General features: G+C 47.2%; 1 protein-coding gene across 1 annotated transcript; it reads right to left on the bottom strand.

Moving 5' to 3' along the window:
• Positions 1 to 12,041: 12,041 nt before the first annotated feature.
• Positions 12,042 to 15,860, bottom strand: LOC127764251 (serine/threonine receptor-like kinase NFP). The gene is made up of 2 exons (XM_052289104.1): positions 14,443 to 15,860; positions 12,042 to 13,092 (listed from the first exon to the last, which is right to left on the bottom strand). The coding sequence occupies exons 1-2, from the start codon at positions 15,640 to 15,642 to the stop codon at positions 12,340 to 12,342; spliced, it is 1,953 nt and encodes a 650-aa protein (XP_052145064.1). The 5' UTR covers positions 15,643 to 15,860; the 3' UTR covers positions 12,042 to 12,339.
• Positions 15,861 to 18,463: the final 2,603 nt, after the last annotated feature.

Here is an 18,463-nt window from a genome sequence, read left to right as displayed (position 1 = left end):
TCCGTTTTTTAATAGATGACGCCATTGACTTTTTCTCACATGTTTGACCATTCGTCTTATTCAAAAATTTTATGCAAATGTATAAGATATAAATCACACTTAAAGTACTATGAGTAATAAAACAACTCATAACAAAATAAATTATAATTACGTAAATTTTTTGAATAAGACGAATGGTCAAACATGTGAGAAAAAGTCAACAGCGTCATCTATTAAAAACGGAGGGAGTACATTGTGAGGATTGCCATAGTTAAAGTTTATTTATGTTGGTCCTATCTATAGACCACTTTTACCATATATATTGGTGATGTCCTAACGACGACAGCCCAAGTTTCTAGTATGAATGGAGCAAAAACATATGGAAAACCAAGGTAGTGTGTATCTCCCGAATCATGTCAATCGCGAGCGTACTCAACCGCATTGTTACTGTATACATTCAGCCATTCAGGTCTTCTTTGCTTCAGAAATCGTCAGGGGATAATAGTCGTAAGGAAATTTCGCCACCGAGTGTGTACGTACTCTCTCTGTCGCCTAGCTCCGATGAAACGCCTCGTGATTGGACTGAGAAATTAGGATTTCTTCATTTGTTGACTGTCGAGACCTTCAGCCACGGACATATCAAATATAGGCGAAAAGGTATTATTTCTTGTGCGTATCCTGAGAATGGGATGACCTCGAAACGTAAAGTTCAATATGTGATATGGTATTTTGCCATTGCAAAATTAGGATCAGCTTATATAGTCCCCGAATGTATATACGAAGTTACAATCTTACCCTAAAGAATACATAGGAAGGGTGTGTTTGCTAATGGGGGTTGAGAACCCATCTTCTCTGCATGGAAAACAGAGCAATCCATTAGCGCGTGATTAATTTGATTTTGTAAGCAACTTTCGTATAGAAACTTTTTTAAAAAAAGTACCATTTAGCAATTTAAAAAGCATGCGTGTGGAAAACGAGGGAGAGGGGTTGGGAACCCAGGACAAAGAACACTGCCTAAGTTACTATAATACCCCTAAATTCTAAGAGTACAATTGTACATTTGGTGGTCCCCGAAACTTTCGGTGCCAACTTACAATAGTGGTTAAAGTGGTTTCCGCGGTATATTCCGGGGAATTTTTCTCGTTTGATGGCTTAACCTTCAAATTTTATCCCTTTTCTTTTGTCGTAGGCTTGAATGCTTATTTCGAGACGCCGGTCATTTTGTATTTGCATTAAGTATTTACCATAAGTAAAAGTTTATTTGGTTGGCGAATGAGAAACTGTTTCGGTTGAATAGGGGATGATTTTTTGCCTCCTATTACAACATTAACCATTATCTTTTCTGTTTTATCCGTAACACTTTTTTATATAGGTCGGCTTATCCTCTTCCAAGAAATATTATTTTGTGACTCTAGATGTGGACTCACCAACATAGATTTTTTTTAATGCCGCAAACGTAGTTCCGCACCACCACACGAGGACAAGACTACAAGATTATTATTTTCTTCAAATTCCCCCATTGGGTGATGTGGGAATGGTCAACTGCTAAACTCGGTGTGAAACGAGCTTCCAGAATATTCAGCCTATCCATTCACATTCATCCAGTAAACAACCTAAAATTCAGTCCAGTTGGAGAACGATGTTTTTATGCCTAGGGGCCTGCCTTCCCGTACGCTTCTTTCTGCTGGTTTCATTGGCAAAAGACTAAGTACTCCATGTAGAATCGAATCATGAGAACTAAACCAACCAGAGGGGGGTGAATGGTTGGTATACCTAAAAACCCAAACTTTTAGTGGAAATAAAAGTTACCCTCGAAATCGATGGATCTCGGTCTGACCGAAGTAGATGCGCCGGTCTGACCGCTTGAAAGCCACCGGTCTGACCGAGATTGGAACACCGGTCTGACTGCCTGATCAACTGCCGCGTCCTAGCCGGTCTGACCGCCGGTGCGTCGCCGGTCTGACCGCCGGTGAGTCGCCGGTTAGACCGTCGAAACCCGATGCAACACAAATCGAAGAACTCTCAAAGTATATGACAACTTTATTACTTCTCTCTGTGTTTACAAAGTGCACCAACAGTACTCCTTACAAAAATCTCGACTAAAGTCAAAACCCTAACTAAACTAGCAACTCAATTGCTCTCAAAAACGATACCGGGAAGCCTCACGCTCCCCCTCTATTTATACATGAGGTAGGCAGCCTAAAGCCATGAACCAAACTCATACTAAGAGTTCTAAACACCTTAGGAAACCCTCTAGTACAAGAAAGAAACTTTACATAACCAATCGTACCAAATTTGGACTCCTTCCAAATTCGACTCCGCATCCCATACGCACACAATACCTCCATCGTATGCCATATGGAATCTTCACCAACCACGTGCATCAACTCTAGCCTAAGTATCGCGCATGATATCTGACCACCACGGACATTGTCTTACCACCAAGCCGACTCCCGATCTATCACCGCAAATAATCTCCCGAGGCATCGAGTCACCTACACATGAAACAAACAAAGAAACCATATTCCAAGACCAAGCTATCACCTACTTGACTCATTGTTAGCAAACAATAGTATTACATATGTATAGTATCCATATAGAAGACATAGCCATGAAACAATCACGGATATCCAAAGAAACAACCCGAAACCGAAACCGACACAGCGTCGGCCGGTCATACCGAGGGCAAGCCGGTCTGACCGCTCACATAGCGCCGGTCTGACCGGCAACCACCGCCCGGTCTAACCGATCCCGACAATACAGCAAACCCTGTTCATCACCTGAAAATCAATTATCTCTAAAACCACTTCGTGAATAAATTCCAAATATTAAAACCAATAACCACAGATGCCAATTGTTCATCATAGAATAAGAATCAAAACACACACGTTTATATTACACTCGGAGTATTGTACTGTACACTGTTGCCATTAGCATCAGCTGTACGAAGTGAAAAGGCAGCACACACACAGAAGCAGTGGACGCAAAGTACGAGAGGTGTGGCCGGCCGGCCGGCATGCGCGACTCAACAGCGCCTGTCCATCCGCAGAGACAAAATCCTCTGTTGCATGTCATACGCCCCACGGAAGAAAGGATTGTCTCATTTCGCGTGTGCGCGTCACTCCGGTCTCCGGCTGTGACATGAGATGAGAGAACCGGGTGGCGCCACCGCGCCTGCCGGTGAATGCGATACGTTTAGCTTGTCAAACAGGAGCTCGAGATATTACTATCGAAAGTCTATATTTTTTTAGGACTATCGTACACTGGTACTGCTTGCCTGCGCAATCAAACACGTCCAAACAGGAGCTCAAGATATTGTAAATAGGGAACCCTTGTAAATACGGTACACTTGTACTGTATGATGACTCTGGTGAGCATGCTTAAAGGATTGGCCGTACTGTTAAGTGATATCAAGTGTGTGGCATGAAATTCAAGACTCAGGGTGTGTTTAGTTCACGTCAAAATTAAAAGTTTGATTAAAATTGAAACGATGTGATGGAAAAGTTAGAAATTTATATGTATGAAAGTTTTGATGTGATAAAAAAGTTAAAAGTTTGAAGAAAAACTTTGGTACTAAACCAGGCCTCAAGAGCTAGCTTTGCAGCGTTTTTTAGCTCTTATCGATTGACTTTGCTCAGCACGGCGTGCTATCACCGGCTGCTCTGAACTCTGAAGGCTTATGTTTGCCTGTTGTTGGCGATATTTCAGACTTGTTTTCTACACAATCTCGTGGATTGTGACCTTGTTGTAAGGAGTAGTAGTGAGTTCGTCGGTGTGGTGACTTGCCTATAAAGTAATAATTCGATGGGCAGCCTGGGCTGTACTACGAAGTGAATAGTAGCTAATTAAGTACAGAATGAACCATCAATTAAGTAAAAGCTTGATCAGTCGCTGGACACTTGATACCATCAATTAAGTAGACAGCACAAGCAGAGATATTTTAGTTTTGGCCAAGGCAAAACGAGGCTACTATGATCGAGCACTACCAACCTCTTCACGGAACTACTCCCTCTGTTTCACAATGTAAGTCATTCTAGCATTTTTCACATTAATATTGATGTCAATGAATCTAGATATATTGATGTCAATAAATCTAGACAATATAAATATCGAAAATGCTAAAATAACTTATATTATGAAACGGAGGAGGAACTAATAAGCACCAAGAAAGAATCTGGAAGAACAGATCAGCTCCCTTTTGGTCCCCTGTTTTGTCGAGGGAATCAGCACAATTAGCACAAGCACCATGCGGCAGAGTCCACAGCCACAGACACACAAGCCCGTGTTGTAGTTGATTTGTTTTCTCAGATAATGGAACAGTACTACTGTTGTTGTTGATACATGAATTATTGGCACACGTCGATGAGCTGATGCGCGGGTGACGAGAGGAGCGGCTGTGTCTAGTGCTACTGGATTATTGTTTCTTTGGAAGCGTGACATCTTACCTTTCTTTTTTCAATTTTTAGCGAGGAGCGTGACATCTCACTATGTTAAGCACATGCATTTGTGCATGCTAGTGTGAAATTACAAGCCATTGTATGATCGGAGTCCTCACTTTTCTTGCAACTTGCTGGTAACATACGTCATCTACTCTTTTGTACTTCCCTTCGTCTCATTCCAAATGTTATACAGAAGATAGGTAACATTTCTGCTGCTGATGTACTTATTTAATCACGCATATGGATAGTTCTATTAAACAGTTTTTTCATAGAAAAATATTTCCAAGGTACTGTTGAAAAATCTAGAATTCTAGATGGTTCAAAATTTCTCATAAACATGTGGTACCAAGATACTATTTCATCCCTTTCAATCTTGGTTTTCGGCTTTTTACACTATACTAGCAAGTACTCCTACTGAGCCCTGCCAGTCATTGTACGTGAAAACGAGATCGAGCTGTCGATGGCGCCACGAGTTCACACACTTGTACAGCAGCAGCAGGATTGATAGCAAGGCATGCATGCATGGCAATTGGCACGGGGCCCCCGGGGTGGTGACAGACTGACAGTGTGACACTCTGGCCTGATACGAGTAGCAAGACAAGAGTTTTACATGAGGTAAAGTCGTTCATGTGGTTAGTTCATGGCTTGATGCAGGATGGCGTGACGCCAAGCCTGCAGAATGCAGATGATAACGCTCGTCCTCCCGTGGGCAATAATGTCCATGGCAGCCTTGAGACGTCACCTTCCCGCTGCAAATAGTTCTCATCTTATGTCAATTCGGAGTCTCGGACGGATTATGCCATGGTTTCAGGCACACTTCAGCTCTGCCGGCCAAGTACGCAATTTTACAGCTACTAGCCTACCACTACTTCTCAACTTGTCTTCCTCTTCTGCGTGTTGTGATTAATTATTAGGAGTATTTGATAATTTGAGTGATAGCTTGATGCCACTAAAATTTGGATGAAAATTTGAGTGATAGCTTAATGCCTCGCATGTCCCAGATGGCAACTTTTACTCTCCGCACGGAAAACGAAGCGGTCTATTAGTGCGTGATTAATTAAGTATTACCTATTTTTTTTTCAAAAATGGATTAATTTGATTTTTTTAAACAACTTTTATATTAAAACTTTTTTCAAAAAACATACCGTTTAACAATTTGAAAAGCATGCGCACGGAAAACGAGAGAGAGGGGTTGGGAAGAAGGGGCTGCAAACACAGCCTAAAGACATAATCCCTCCCTGTTGTTAATATCTGTCAGTGTTCAGTTACTGTATGGTCTCTTCAAGTTGCCGGTGAGCAATGAACCGTTGAATCTTCCGCTGGTTAAAGGCAACATAAAAGAGGAACGGTTGTACTCCTATAGTCCGATACTGTACATACAGGCAAACAGGTGAAGGGAGTTGAAAGTCTGAAAGCTATACTACTGGATGAAGCTTCAAGGTTCAAACTCTATGAGATTGGTTGTAATTTAGTACTGGTTGAAGATCAGCTGAAAGACAGAATGGCAAACGGGACATGGAGAACAACTCCGGTGCAAGTGTAACCCTGACGACATGGCAATTATTGTTAGTAGGTGAAAACTATCATCAATCTGCATTTCTCCACAGCATTCATCAATGTTCACAGAGGCCATCCATGACTACAAATGACAAGAACACATATGAGGCTCAAGAACGATCAAGACCAACAACTCTACTAAGCAAATAGGCAGGCAGGGCAAGCGACAAGGATTATCAGTTTCGCCAAACCTACCGAGTGCCGACATACTACATTTCAGAACAGGAGCAGAATAGCCTTGTCACCAATTTTGCCTACCTCTCTGTCTCTCTCTATGCCATAAGCAGAACAGCAGAGAGCATAACCCATCGAAGAACGTCAGCAGAATAATTGGATTGTCAGCAACGAGCTACATGCATGCCTCCAGCTCTAGTTCGTGCCAATATGTGCATTAGTACAAACCGAACTCTGATACCCGAGTTCAAGCATAAGGAATGTCACTTGGTGCAAGAGGATTAACTGATACCTGCTTGTATGTTGTGTTCTGTTTAACTACACGGTTATGGCTTGAGGGATGTTGAGAATAGACTGCAAAGTTGTTAGTTGCGTCCTTGACAGAATTGGATAGACGATTATAAGCCGGATCGCTTCAGAATGTAACGAAATGACAACAATCCCCTACGTTGAAAATGTCCACGGTGGCCCAATTAACGTAATTCTCAACTGAAAAAGGCTTGGCCTGTCTAGGACTTTTTAAGTTACCATTTGTGGGCTAGTGCAGCAGTGTGCCACGAATTAAGTCTATTCTACCTCCCTTAGCTCTTGTCCTTTGTTAAATCATATCCCTCAACCGAAAAAGGGGATATATTTGTTCTATTAAGTATTAAAACTAGTGCAAAATGACTCCCTCGATGGTTTTGATGGTTGTTTTGGCTAGGGGGGCGCTATATACCGGTATACCGTTCGGACGGTATAAGCCTGCAAGCAATTTAGATGGACGATTACTTCCATTCAATTAGTATGTCTGTCATCGTGTCTCAAAAGGTGTGTCATGTCACCCCCATCGTTTGTCATTTTGTCCACGTTCATACGCAAAAAATCTTCATGTGATAGCTAAACTAGTTCAATATAGCAAGTAGTAGCATACCTAGCTACTAGGTGTCAAATCTGATACTAGGTAGGTATCACATCTGATACCGGGTGAGCATCAAGTCTATTATTAGGTATCACGTCTGATACCGAGTGGGTGCCATGCCTCATAACAGGCATCACACATGTCTGATACCGAGTGGGTGCCATGCCTCATAATAGGCATCGTGTGTGATATCGGTTGGTATCAAGTACCAGATAACCGGATGGCCAAGTATCATATTTGATACATGGTGGGATCGGTCTTGATAAACGATACATGGTGGTTATCAAGTCCTGATATCTAACCGGTATCATGCGTTTCTGCCACATATCAGGTGATACTTGTGAGGTATCAGATGATACCTATCAGGCATCATGCAAGTCTTACCATGTGGTGGGTGATGCTTGCGATGTATCAGGTCCTGATACCTAGCCGGTATCGGGTGATACCTATCAGGTATCATGCGATTCTACCACGTATCAGGTGATACTTGTGATGTATCAGATGATATCTATCAGGTACCATGCGATTCTTACCACGCGGTGGGTGATGCTTGCGATGTATCAGGTCCTGATACCTATCAGGTATCATGCGATTCTACCACGTATCAGGTGATACTTGCGAGGTATCAGATGATACCTATGAGGTATCATGCGATTCTTACCACGTGGTGGGTGATGCTTGCGATGTATCAGGTCCTGATACCTAGCCAGTATCGGGTGATACCTATCAGTTATCATGCGATTCTTATCACGTGGTGGGTGATGCTTGCGATGTATCAGGTCCTGATATCTAGTCGGTATCGGGTGATACCTATCAGGTATCATGCGATTCTACCACGTATCAGGTGATACTTGTGAGGTATCAGATGGTACCTATTATGTATCATGCGATTTTTACCACGTAGAGGGTGATACTTACGAGGTATTAGGTCCTGATACCTAGCCGGTATCGGGTGATACCTATCAGTTATCATGCGATTCTTATCACGTGGTGGGTGATGCTTGCGATGTATCAGGTCCTGATATCTAGTCGGTATCGGGTGATACCTATCAGGTATCATGCGATTCTACCACGTATCAGGTGATACTTGTGAGGTATCAGATGGTACCTATCATGTATCATGCGATTTTTACCACGTAGAGGGTGATACTTACGAGGTATTAGGTCCTGATACCTAACCGGTATCAGGTGATACCTATCAGGTATCATGCGATTCTACCACGTATCATGTAATACTTGTTAGGTATCAGATGATACCTACTTCCTCCGTTCATATTATAAGACTTTCGAGCATTATCCATATTCATCTAGTTGTTAATGAATCTAGCCATGTCTAGATGTCTAGATTCATTAACATCTAGATGAAATTGGGCAATGCTAGAAAGTCTTATAATATGAAACGGATGGAGTATCAGATATCATGCGATTCTTATCACGTAGAAGGTGATACTTATGAGGTATCAGACGATACCTACCAGATATCAGGAGCCGGGCACTAAAGTGTCGTCGCCGGTGGTCCCACCGTCCACGTCCCACGCCGGAGCTCGTTGCCGGCGGCCACATCCTCCACCGTCCGCGCCACGTTGGAGCTCATCGCTGGTGGCCGCGTCCTCCGTCATCCACGCCCCACGCCGGAGCTCGTCGCCGACGGCCGCATCCTCCACCGTCGACGCCACGGAGCTCGTCACCGGTGGCCGCGTCCTTCGTCATCCACATCCCACGACGGAGCTCGTTGCCGACGGGCGTGTTCTTCGTCATCCACGTTCCATGCCGGAGCTCGTCGCCGACAGTCACATCCTCCACCGTCCACGCCACGTCGGAGCTTGTCGCGGGCGACCGCTTCCTCTGCCGCCTCGACGAGCTAGCCGAGTACGTGCTCGTCATGCTCCACGCCAACGACGCGGCAAGGGCAGCAGCTTCGCGCTCTACTTCCTCATCTGCCGTTGCGTCCGCGCTGGGCTCCTCCTCCCCTGCGCCGGCGCCGGAGCTGCCGGCGAGGAGCTCGCGGTCGCGCGCGGGGTAGTGCGTCGACGGTGCGGGCATGGGCACCGTAGCGCCGCCACCCATGTCAGCCATGCGTGCATGCTAGAGCGGCACCATGCCCTGTACAGGCTGCTGCTGCTCGGGACATGCATGGTCTGGTATCGCTCCTCTTTGAATAAGCAAGTGTCCCGTCCGGACGGGATTCCGGTATGTAGCATTCCCGTTTGGCTAACGTGGCATCCTAGTCATAGAAGAAATTATAAAATATATATGAGCCCACATGTAAGTGACTACTACTTTTTTCCTCCTACACAACTTGTCCCCCCTTCCCTCCCCCCCTCTTCTCTCTCTCTCTCTCTCTCTCACCACCCATAGGAAGTGTTGTCTGCTAAGCTCCAGGCCAAGCGCGAGCTAGTGCATGTGCTATGTCGTCAGCATGCCGCCGAGTCGAAGGAGAACGCCAGTGAGCCACTGGCTGCTGGTCGAGCCAGCCCAAGCACGCTGCGCACGTGATCTGACCGTGGGGGGAACAAGGACGGTGCATCCGACAGTAAGGAGGTGTTAACAACCAAATTTGGTAATATCGGCATCGGGAAAGAAGATTAGATCGAAGCAAAGTCGGAGGCGGAGATCGAGTTCGGAAACAGAGCAGGAATCGGCTGGAGTCCAGATCGGATACGATTAGGATCGGCTGGGTCTGAGTCGGCTAGGTAAGCTGATGCAGCCGATTCCGACAATGCAACTTGATGTATGATATCGGGTTGAATTGAGGTGCTTCAAGGTGATTGCCGCACATGGATAGAGTCCTGAGAAGGCAATTGTATCTATTAATTAGAATGTTTTAGGTAATTTCCTTAGAGATATGCTTGGGCAAAAGTCTGCCGCAAAGACTTATGGTATCATAGAGTTTGTTAGAGATAGTAGTCGTGTCCGTTATGGACATATCTTGTAATTTTCGGGTATAAATAGACCCGAGCCCTATGTAACTTAGAACACACAGGTTCAATACAATCTCGGTGCATCGCCACCCTTTTTTGCTTTAGTTTTATTTCGATGAGTTCTTGCTTTCAGGTTGAACTGCATCGGTTTCGATCTTCAACAAGAGGTAAAACTTGTTATGGCGGCTTGCGTTCTCGGGATTAGTGCTTCCATCTTTATGACACTCTAATTTTGTTTATGTAATTCATCGAGTAATCATATATCCTACACAATCCTTGGCAATATCGATATCCAACCTATAATCGGCTAACATCCATCAATAGAAGGCAGCCGATTAGGTTAAATACTGATGTTGACTTAGATTATATAGGATATCTATCACTCTATGACGCATCCAACGGCTTGATTGTCTAGATATTGTCCTTCTTTTCATACTTATAGCTGCATTAGTTAAGTTTGATCTTATGAGTCGTGATTAGAATCTCAATCTCTAGCCCGCTTCTTGGTTGCTGATTAGGGTAGTATCGGAGTTTCAGCCGATCTTACCTGATTTAACTACTTTTTTATCCTATATGCTTGATTGACATGTTAAATATGCCATTTACGTTAAGATCTTGCTGCATTTAAGTATATTAGGCTTTTGTTTAGTATATTCTACTTGCTTTAATATCTTAATATAGAGTGGTATTGGAGTATTAGCTGATACATGTTAGATCTATCTGATCGGCTATGCTATGAACGTATATAGTCTCATTATTAATATATATTTTGATCTAAGTGATTTATACTGTCTCGGCATGGCGACCGATCTATCCCAATCACTTGATTTAAGTATATATCGATATAAAGATTATATATTGGTAATATCTGCAGTCGATCGAGTAGATTTAGTCCCTCCTTATTTATTAATGACTGCCGATCGATGCATATATGACATCGGCTCAAAGATAAATGATATGTCATCGGCACTTAGCCGATCGGCTATCATTTATAGATTTAACTGCAGTTTCTTTGCTTCTATTTCTTGTTGATTACAGGATCAAATCAACTGGCACGCTCATACATTTGAAGGCGAGCTTTGGACCTGTACTGGAGTTAAGCAGATCTCCCAGGCCTCGTGTTTTCTGTCAACAGGAGGTTCCGTACAATAGACTTGTCTATGGTAAGATTGGGGGTGGCGGAGAAGACGTCGACAGCCACTGGGGGCCAGATCCAGCACTAGCGACTTTAGGAGGGCGGGATTCAGCGCCTCTTCTCTTCCGTCTCTTTGTCGCCGTCACGCACTGCAGGTCTGTGTTGCCACCGTCTCTCCTCTTCCTGTCCGTCGCTATCACGCGCTCAAGTCTGCACCGCCGCCTTCGCTCCTCCGCCTCTTAACCGGATCTGCGCCGCCTTCGCACTTACCAACCGCCCAGAACAATGACGCATTGGCCATGGGTAGAGTAGTCAGCGTGATTCTAGATCTGGCGGTGAAGAGGTCGTCGATGGACACGGGAGGGGTGGAGGAGGCGATAGTGTTGCGAAGAAGCACGGCAATGGAGCGGGCAACTGCAATCCAAGCACCCCATACGCATGATCCATTTGGCTCGATCCTCCTTCCACGCTCGGTAGATAGGAGATGCCATCACTGCCTTGCTCCTCTCCCACCAGGCGCCGCCTTGCTCCTCTCTCACCGGTCGGCCTGGAGGTCACAAGGAAGAGAGTGGAGAGGTGGAGAGATGGAGAAGAGAGGAGGCAGACGGAAGAAGATAGGGTCCTGACATGTGGGTTTTATTGTTTTTAATTCTTTTCCTGACCTAGTCAATACGTTATGTGGATGACATGTAAGCCCAAACCGGGTTCAATACTGCTTTGGGACTATTTTTGAACCGGTTTCTGAAGTTGGAGGAGACAACATACCCAATTTTACGGTTGAGAGATACGACTTGACCGAGGCAAGATATGAGAGAGGCTAAATAGACTTATCTCTTCTTCCTTTTCCCTTCGGCCTTTGATTCTCAGCGCCATTGTGGACTGGCAAGGGTTGGAATCTGTCTGTAATATTGCTGGATGGAGAATCGCATCTCAGCTGCCGTATGTGAAGCCGCCAATTGGCGATCGCTACTTTCATTTGGTACTCCCGAGTCCCGACGGACACAGATATGCTTGATGCTTCTATAGTTCTATATGCAGTTTCTGCACAACTCTGAGTTGCAAGTAACAACCAACTTCTCCCCACGAAAACTAATTGACAATCCCAACCTCGCGTGTAACGTAACGACAGAGATTATTTAGCTACCTGCTCTCTATCGCCACTCGCTATTTACTACTAGTACAAGTTCTACCACTAACAAACACGGGCACTGGGGATGATTGGCCCGCGACACCTCACCGCGCTGCGATCCCGCCGCTGCTGGCGACGGACACGCTCTCGCCCGAGTAGTCGCCGAAGCTCTCGTCTGCCTTCGACAGCGTGTACGCCACGTCCACCATGCTGGGGCGCTTCGCCGGGTCACGGTGCAGGCAAGCCTTCGCCACGCTCACCACGCTGGCGACGCTGCCCGGCGGGCACGTCTGCTCGGCGAGCGCGGGGTCCATCCACGCCGCGACCCGCGCCTCCAGCCTCTCCTCCCGGCCGCGGAACAGCCTCTCGTCCGCGTCGGCCCACAGCGGCTCGCCGCTGTCGTCGCTGACGGCCTCGCGCCCCGACACGAGCTCGAGCAGGACGACGCCGTAGGCGAACACGTCCATCTTGGTGGTGACGAGGCCGTCGGCGAGGTACTCCGGCGCGATGTACCCCTGCGTGCCGACGATGTGCGTGGTGACGGCGTTGTGGCCGGTCTTGGCGAGGCCGAAGTTGGCGATCTTGGCGCGCATGCGGTCGTCGAGCAGGACGTTGCTGCTCTTGATGTCCTTGTGCACCACGCGCGGCCAGGTGTGCTCGTGGATGTACTGCAAGCCGTGGGCGAGGTCGAGGGCGATGTGGAGGCGCGCGCGCCAGTCCAGCCGCCGCGCGCGGTCGCGGTCCATGAGCCACAGGTCCAGCGAGCCGTTCTCCACGTACTCGTACACCAGGTAGCAGTCGCCGGTTTCCGAGTTGATGCAGAAGCCCTCCAGCTTCACTAGGTTGCTGTGGTTCACCTGCGACAATGTTGCCAACATCAACACCCACCTTGCTACAACCTACTGAGTACTGACAGGTTCTGATTTCTGAGATCAAATGGGCACACAACTGGTTCTTTTGCAAAAGAAAAAAAAAGAGAGGAAAATACATAATACTAAAAAAAAATGCAAATGCCATTTGACAATTGGCATACTTTGTCACTCCTATCATTATCCTGTAGTTTAGTTCAAAGCTTCCACAACTAGCCCTGAGTTGGTTGTGCATATGTGATGCAGGTCAAGGACCTGGTCCCATCTCAAAGCGTACTGTAGTCGGTAGTCAAGGAGCCAGTCAATGTTCATGCTGTCGATGCAGCAGCCTTCGTTGAAAAAACGTCGTAAAATCCAATCTCGTACATCACCGTGCGAAGAACAATTCGGCGGTGCACGCAGCTACCTAGGTACGTGGTGAGATGCAGTACTCGTGCGTTCGTGGCAGAGACTAACAGAGACACGGATCAAACACGATACGGTATAGAAGGCACAAGGTTTCCAAATTTCCCAGTGGATCAGAGGACAACCCGAACTTCATCGTCACCTAACGTGACTCTTTGGCGGCATCATAATTATCACGGCACTACAAATCTCCCACGGTTCAAACGTATTCAAATAACAATCGATTGTGAGATTAAACATTGAAGCCTATCACATGGCCGGTACGTTTGCAGATGGGTCATGGGCGGCCCTTTTAATTTTCTAAGGCTCATTATGCTATCAGCAGGCCGTTAAGAATCGTCTCAAGGCATCTGACCATCTGATGGCAGCAGCTGAGTGACAGATCCAAATCTTAACTTCTTAACTCTACGTCTCTACTAGCAGAGTGACAGATCGAACACTAATTTCTTAATAACTCCATTAGCATCGCTACTGCTGGGCACAGTCCAAATTGGCACAACTAAAAGGCTTTTTACATCAGTGTCAGTGTGTCACTCCAAAACAAATTATCCATGTACCAACAAAAGGAAATCCAGACACCAACATGACTCTAAAATATTTGCTCTAGTGCCTCGGCCGCTAGTCCAATTAACAACTCACTGCGTTGGAATGTATAGAAGTGCGTACTTCTGTTTAATCTAATCATCGAATACGAGCACTAATTATTCTTTATACAATTCAATCACTCTCTCAGAACCAATGATTTCAGTGGACTCATTTGAGCTAGTACTAGTAAGCAGCAAGACACCTAAGCGATTATTGATTCGTTCTGTTAGCAGTAAATTAGCAATCCGAAGGCAATTTTCAGGGAAAATACAGGAAAAAGAAACAGTTCATTCTGAATTGGGAGTGAGCTGAAACGAACAATTCAGTTATGGAAGAAAAAGAGTGTACCTTTTGCAGGATTTTGAGCTCTTCGCAGGCGTCCCACTTCATCTTCTTCACGGCGAACACCTCACCGTCGATGTAGGCCTTGTACACGCTTCCCTGGATGAGGTGCTCGTCGTCGAAACCACCCGTGCCGCTCTCCAACTCCTCCACCTTGAACACCTTGTACTTGTCCAGCCACTCGGATATGTCACTGACCAAGAACCTCCCGCCGCCGCCGCCGCCGCCACCGGACGCGGCCTTGGTAAACCTGCCGCCCTCGCCGCCATCGCCGCTCGCCACCGCCTCCGCTCGCCGCCCCCTCGCCTTAAGCCGCCTCCACAGGCAGCCCAGCAGCAGCATCTGCAGCAGCCACAGCCCACCGACGACGCCCAATCCAATGGCTAGCCCGGTCACCACCCCGTCTCGATTGTTGCTCACGACGGTGGGGGCAGGCGTATTGGACGGCGGCGGGGACGCGGGCGTCGTGGAGATGTTGTTCACGCGCACGATTGGCGGCAGCCACTCGGGCACCTGCCTGCGGAGCGGCACCAGAATCTCCGGGGAGCTCAGGTTCCGCGTGCCCTGCTCGGGCCCGTTGAGGGAGACGAGCGACTGGGCGTCGACGGCGAACGCCGTGGCGATGGACGCGTAGGTGTCGCCCGGCTGCATCACGTAGGTGACGAGCGCGGTGGCGTTGTCCGCGGCGGTCGGGCACTGGCAGAAGATGGGGAACGTGACGATCTGGCCGATGTCGAGGTTGGTGGGCACCAGCGTGGGGTTCACCCGCTCGACGGCCTGGTACTGCGTCAGGTTCTGCAGCTTGGTGGTGGAGACGATCCAGTAGGTGTCGCCGGCGTTGATCTGGTACTGCATGGGCGCGTACGCGTTGGGCGAGCGGGAGGGGCACCCGCACTGGAGCGGCACCAGCAGCGGCTGCCCCGCGGCCAGGACGGCCGAGGTGGACAGGTTGTTGGCGTGCGCGACCATGAATCGGCTGGCCGCGAAGAGGTCGCCGATGGCCGCGAACTCGAGCGGCACCCCGCCGAAGCCCGCGCGGTAGAGCGCGTAGGCATGGCACGGGTACGTGGCGTTCGCCGTGCAGTTGAACCCCTCGTTGGACGCCGGCGCGGGCGTGGCCGCTCTCTGTGACCGCGCCGGGGCCGGGAGCGCGCACAGGCACCACAGCAGCAGCGCGGGCAGCGCCAGCCGCCGCCGCGGCGTCATCCTCTTCGCTGCGGATAGGCGCGCGCGGCCGCGGATCGAGTCTGGGTTGGTTGGTAGAACACGAGCGGTGGTGCGGTGCGCCTCTCCGTGCGCTAGCGTGATATATGCGGGGGAGCCGCGCCGGCGACGGTGTCAGCGCAGCTCGCTGTTTCGTCTGCGGATGGATTCGTCAAGCGTGCGTCGCCCCGGGGCCCCGTCTGCGTTCGTCGCGTTCCGATCGATCCGTGGCATATTTTGGTCGCCCCGGTCTTCGCTGTTGACTCCTGTGCGCCGTGGTGGCCGGTGGGGTCGACGATATTTTTCTTCTTTGCTGCTAGGCAACACGATGTAAACTTCGTTACACTCCGGTCACTATCGTGGCACTTCGACCCCTTGCTGCAACGAGCAACTGATTGGTATGACTTGGTAAGATTGTAAGAACTAAAGGGAACGGGCTTCGGCTTCGGAGACCTGACTTGTGTGGTAGTGTGGTCTCCGTCACCCACCCTCTGATTTCCTAATCATGCCGTCACCCTCTGTTTGTTGGTGGCAACAAATGCACGCGGTGTTATCACTTCGGTTTTGCCCATGAAATGGAGTGGACACTGTCGATCAAACGTATTCACGACTCACAAAGGTGGAGATCGGCTTTGTGGAAATGTGGATCAGTCGTGCTAGTATCGTGGAAGAAGGGGCGGGGGTGTGCAGGCGTCAATTTTCCGACGGTACAATAAGAATTCTAGACCCCACAATCAACGGCTTCATTTAAGTGCTTGATCGTGACAAAATTGCTGCCGTGTGTTCGGGTTAAGAGAAGTTATGAGGTCTTGACCGTCTCAGCCTCTCAGGCAATCTGTTCTCTTTGCCTTTTGAATTGAGCATCTACACGCTATATAATCATCAGAGGAACTAAACCAAGTTAATGTATAACAACATATACTCCTACTACTCTACTCCATCCGTCTCAAAAAAAGGCAAACCCTGGGTTTCTGTGTCCAACTTTAACTGTCTGTCTTATATGAAATTTTTTTATAATTCGTATTTTCATTGTTGTTAGATGATAAAACATGATTAATATTTTATGCGTGACTTGTCTTTTTAATTTTTTTTCATAATTTTTTAATAAGATGGACGGTCAAATGTTGGGCACGGAAACCAGGGTTTGTCTTTTTTTTGGGACGGAGGAAGTAGTAGTCTAGTACATCTCAGTCTCTCAAACAAGAATTGCACGGACATTGGCCCACCAAGTATATGGGCTTAATGTAAGATCCAGAGTGCAGTTCCCTCATGGGAATAAGTTTACTTCACGATTTATCACCGAGTCTAAAATTCGTTCGTTAAGTGAAATACCAGATACAACATATCTCTCAACTCTTAAAACTACTACAAATACGATCCTAAGGTAGTTCAGACACCAATTTTAGCTGACGTGACATCTATGTGTATAGTTTGACTTGGTCCTTATTCCACGTGGTGTGGATATGGCATTAGAATCAAAATTTAAAACAATAATAAATTAAATGAATATATGGACCCACATGTCAGTCAAATAAAAACATAAAAAATATAGTGGGACCCACTTCCTCCACCTCACCTCTTTCTCCTCTCTATCTCCTTCCCATCTCACTAACCACTTGGACCCTATCGCTCTACCGTCGTCGTCTTCCTCCTGCGGATGGAACTCTTTTGCACAGTCGAGACTGATGCCGCCTCCTCCACTCGATCCGGCCACGCTGTTGTCTCTCCCTCCAAATTGACTAAAAAAGAAATCCATTGGATCTCCTCTTCTTTTCCTTCAAGAAAGCCCTGAAAATTTCAAAGTAAATATTGTGAATGTTGATTCTGTTTCTATTTGATGAACTCGAAAGCAACGTGAACGGCGCCCCAGCCCAAGCCCCGCGAAACGTGCCGCCCACCTCATGGTGCTGCCCCTCAGTGACTACTGTCTCAATACCAACGCAGAGGGAGGCGAGAGCAGCAGGGCCCCGGTTCCCTCTGCAACCCGTGGTGGTGAACAACGGGCTGTTGCTCCGATGGCAGCGGGAGACGGTCGAGGCTTGTGGGCTTCTCCCCCCCCCCCCCCCAGCGACGAGGCAGTGGCGGTGGAGGGGCCTTGAGGAGGTAGGCATGGGGGAGTGGAGGCGGCGACAGGGGGAGAGGGAGGGAGGGTTGCGATGAGATGTAACACCATGGACATGAAGAAGATAGAGAGGAGAGAGGGGGCGAGATGGAGGAAATGGGATCCATCAACATGTGGGTTGTATTATATTTTTTATGTTTTTATTTGACTGGCATATGGATCCATATATTTTATTTTTATTTTAAAATTTGTTGATCTTGATTTTAATGCCACAGCTAAGCTACGTGGGACGGCGATTAAATCAAACCATTCATGTAGGCGCCACATCAGCTGAAACCGTTGTTCAAACCACTTTGGACCTTAGTTGCAGTGGTTTTGAGAGTTGCGAGACGCATTGTATCTTGTATTTCGGTATGAGGACTAATTTCAGACTTGATGATAAATTGAGAGGCCTATAGTGGACTTAGTCCTTCCCTCTTACGTCAAGAATCAAGAGCCCAACTCAGAAACTCTCCGTGGACACCAGAACACTATCATACAGCCCAACCCTCGGCCTTGGTTATGAAGGCCTAAATTTTGGCCCATATCACGGGAGGATGACAGGAAATTTTCGGCATAATTGGCTACGATTTTACTATATATTTGTCGACAAATTTTCTCTTAAAAATTTGACAAATGTAATTACAGTATAATCATAGTGTAATTACATTGTAACTTGCATATAATTACATTATAACTATAGTGTAACTTGTATGTAACTTT

The sequence above is a fragment of the Oryza glaberrima genome, chromosome 2 (genome assembly GCF_000147395.1).
Source record: "Oryza glaberrima chromosome 2, OglaRS2, whole genome shotgun sequence".
Classification (NCBI taxonomy): Eukaryota; Viridiplantae; Streptophyta; class Magnoliopsida; order Poales; family Poaceae; genus Oryza; species Oryza glaberrima.
Note: the sequence above shows the minus strand (reverse complement) of the source record. Positions and strands in the feature narration are given on the sequence as shown.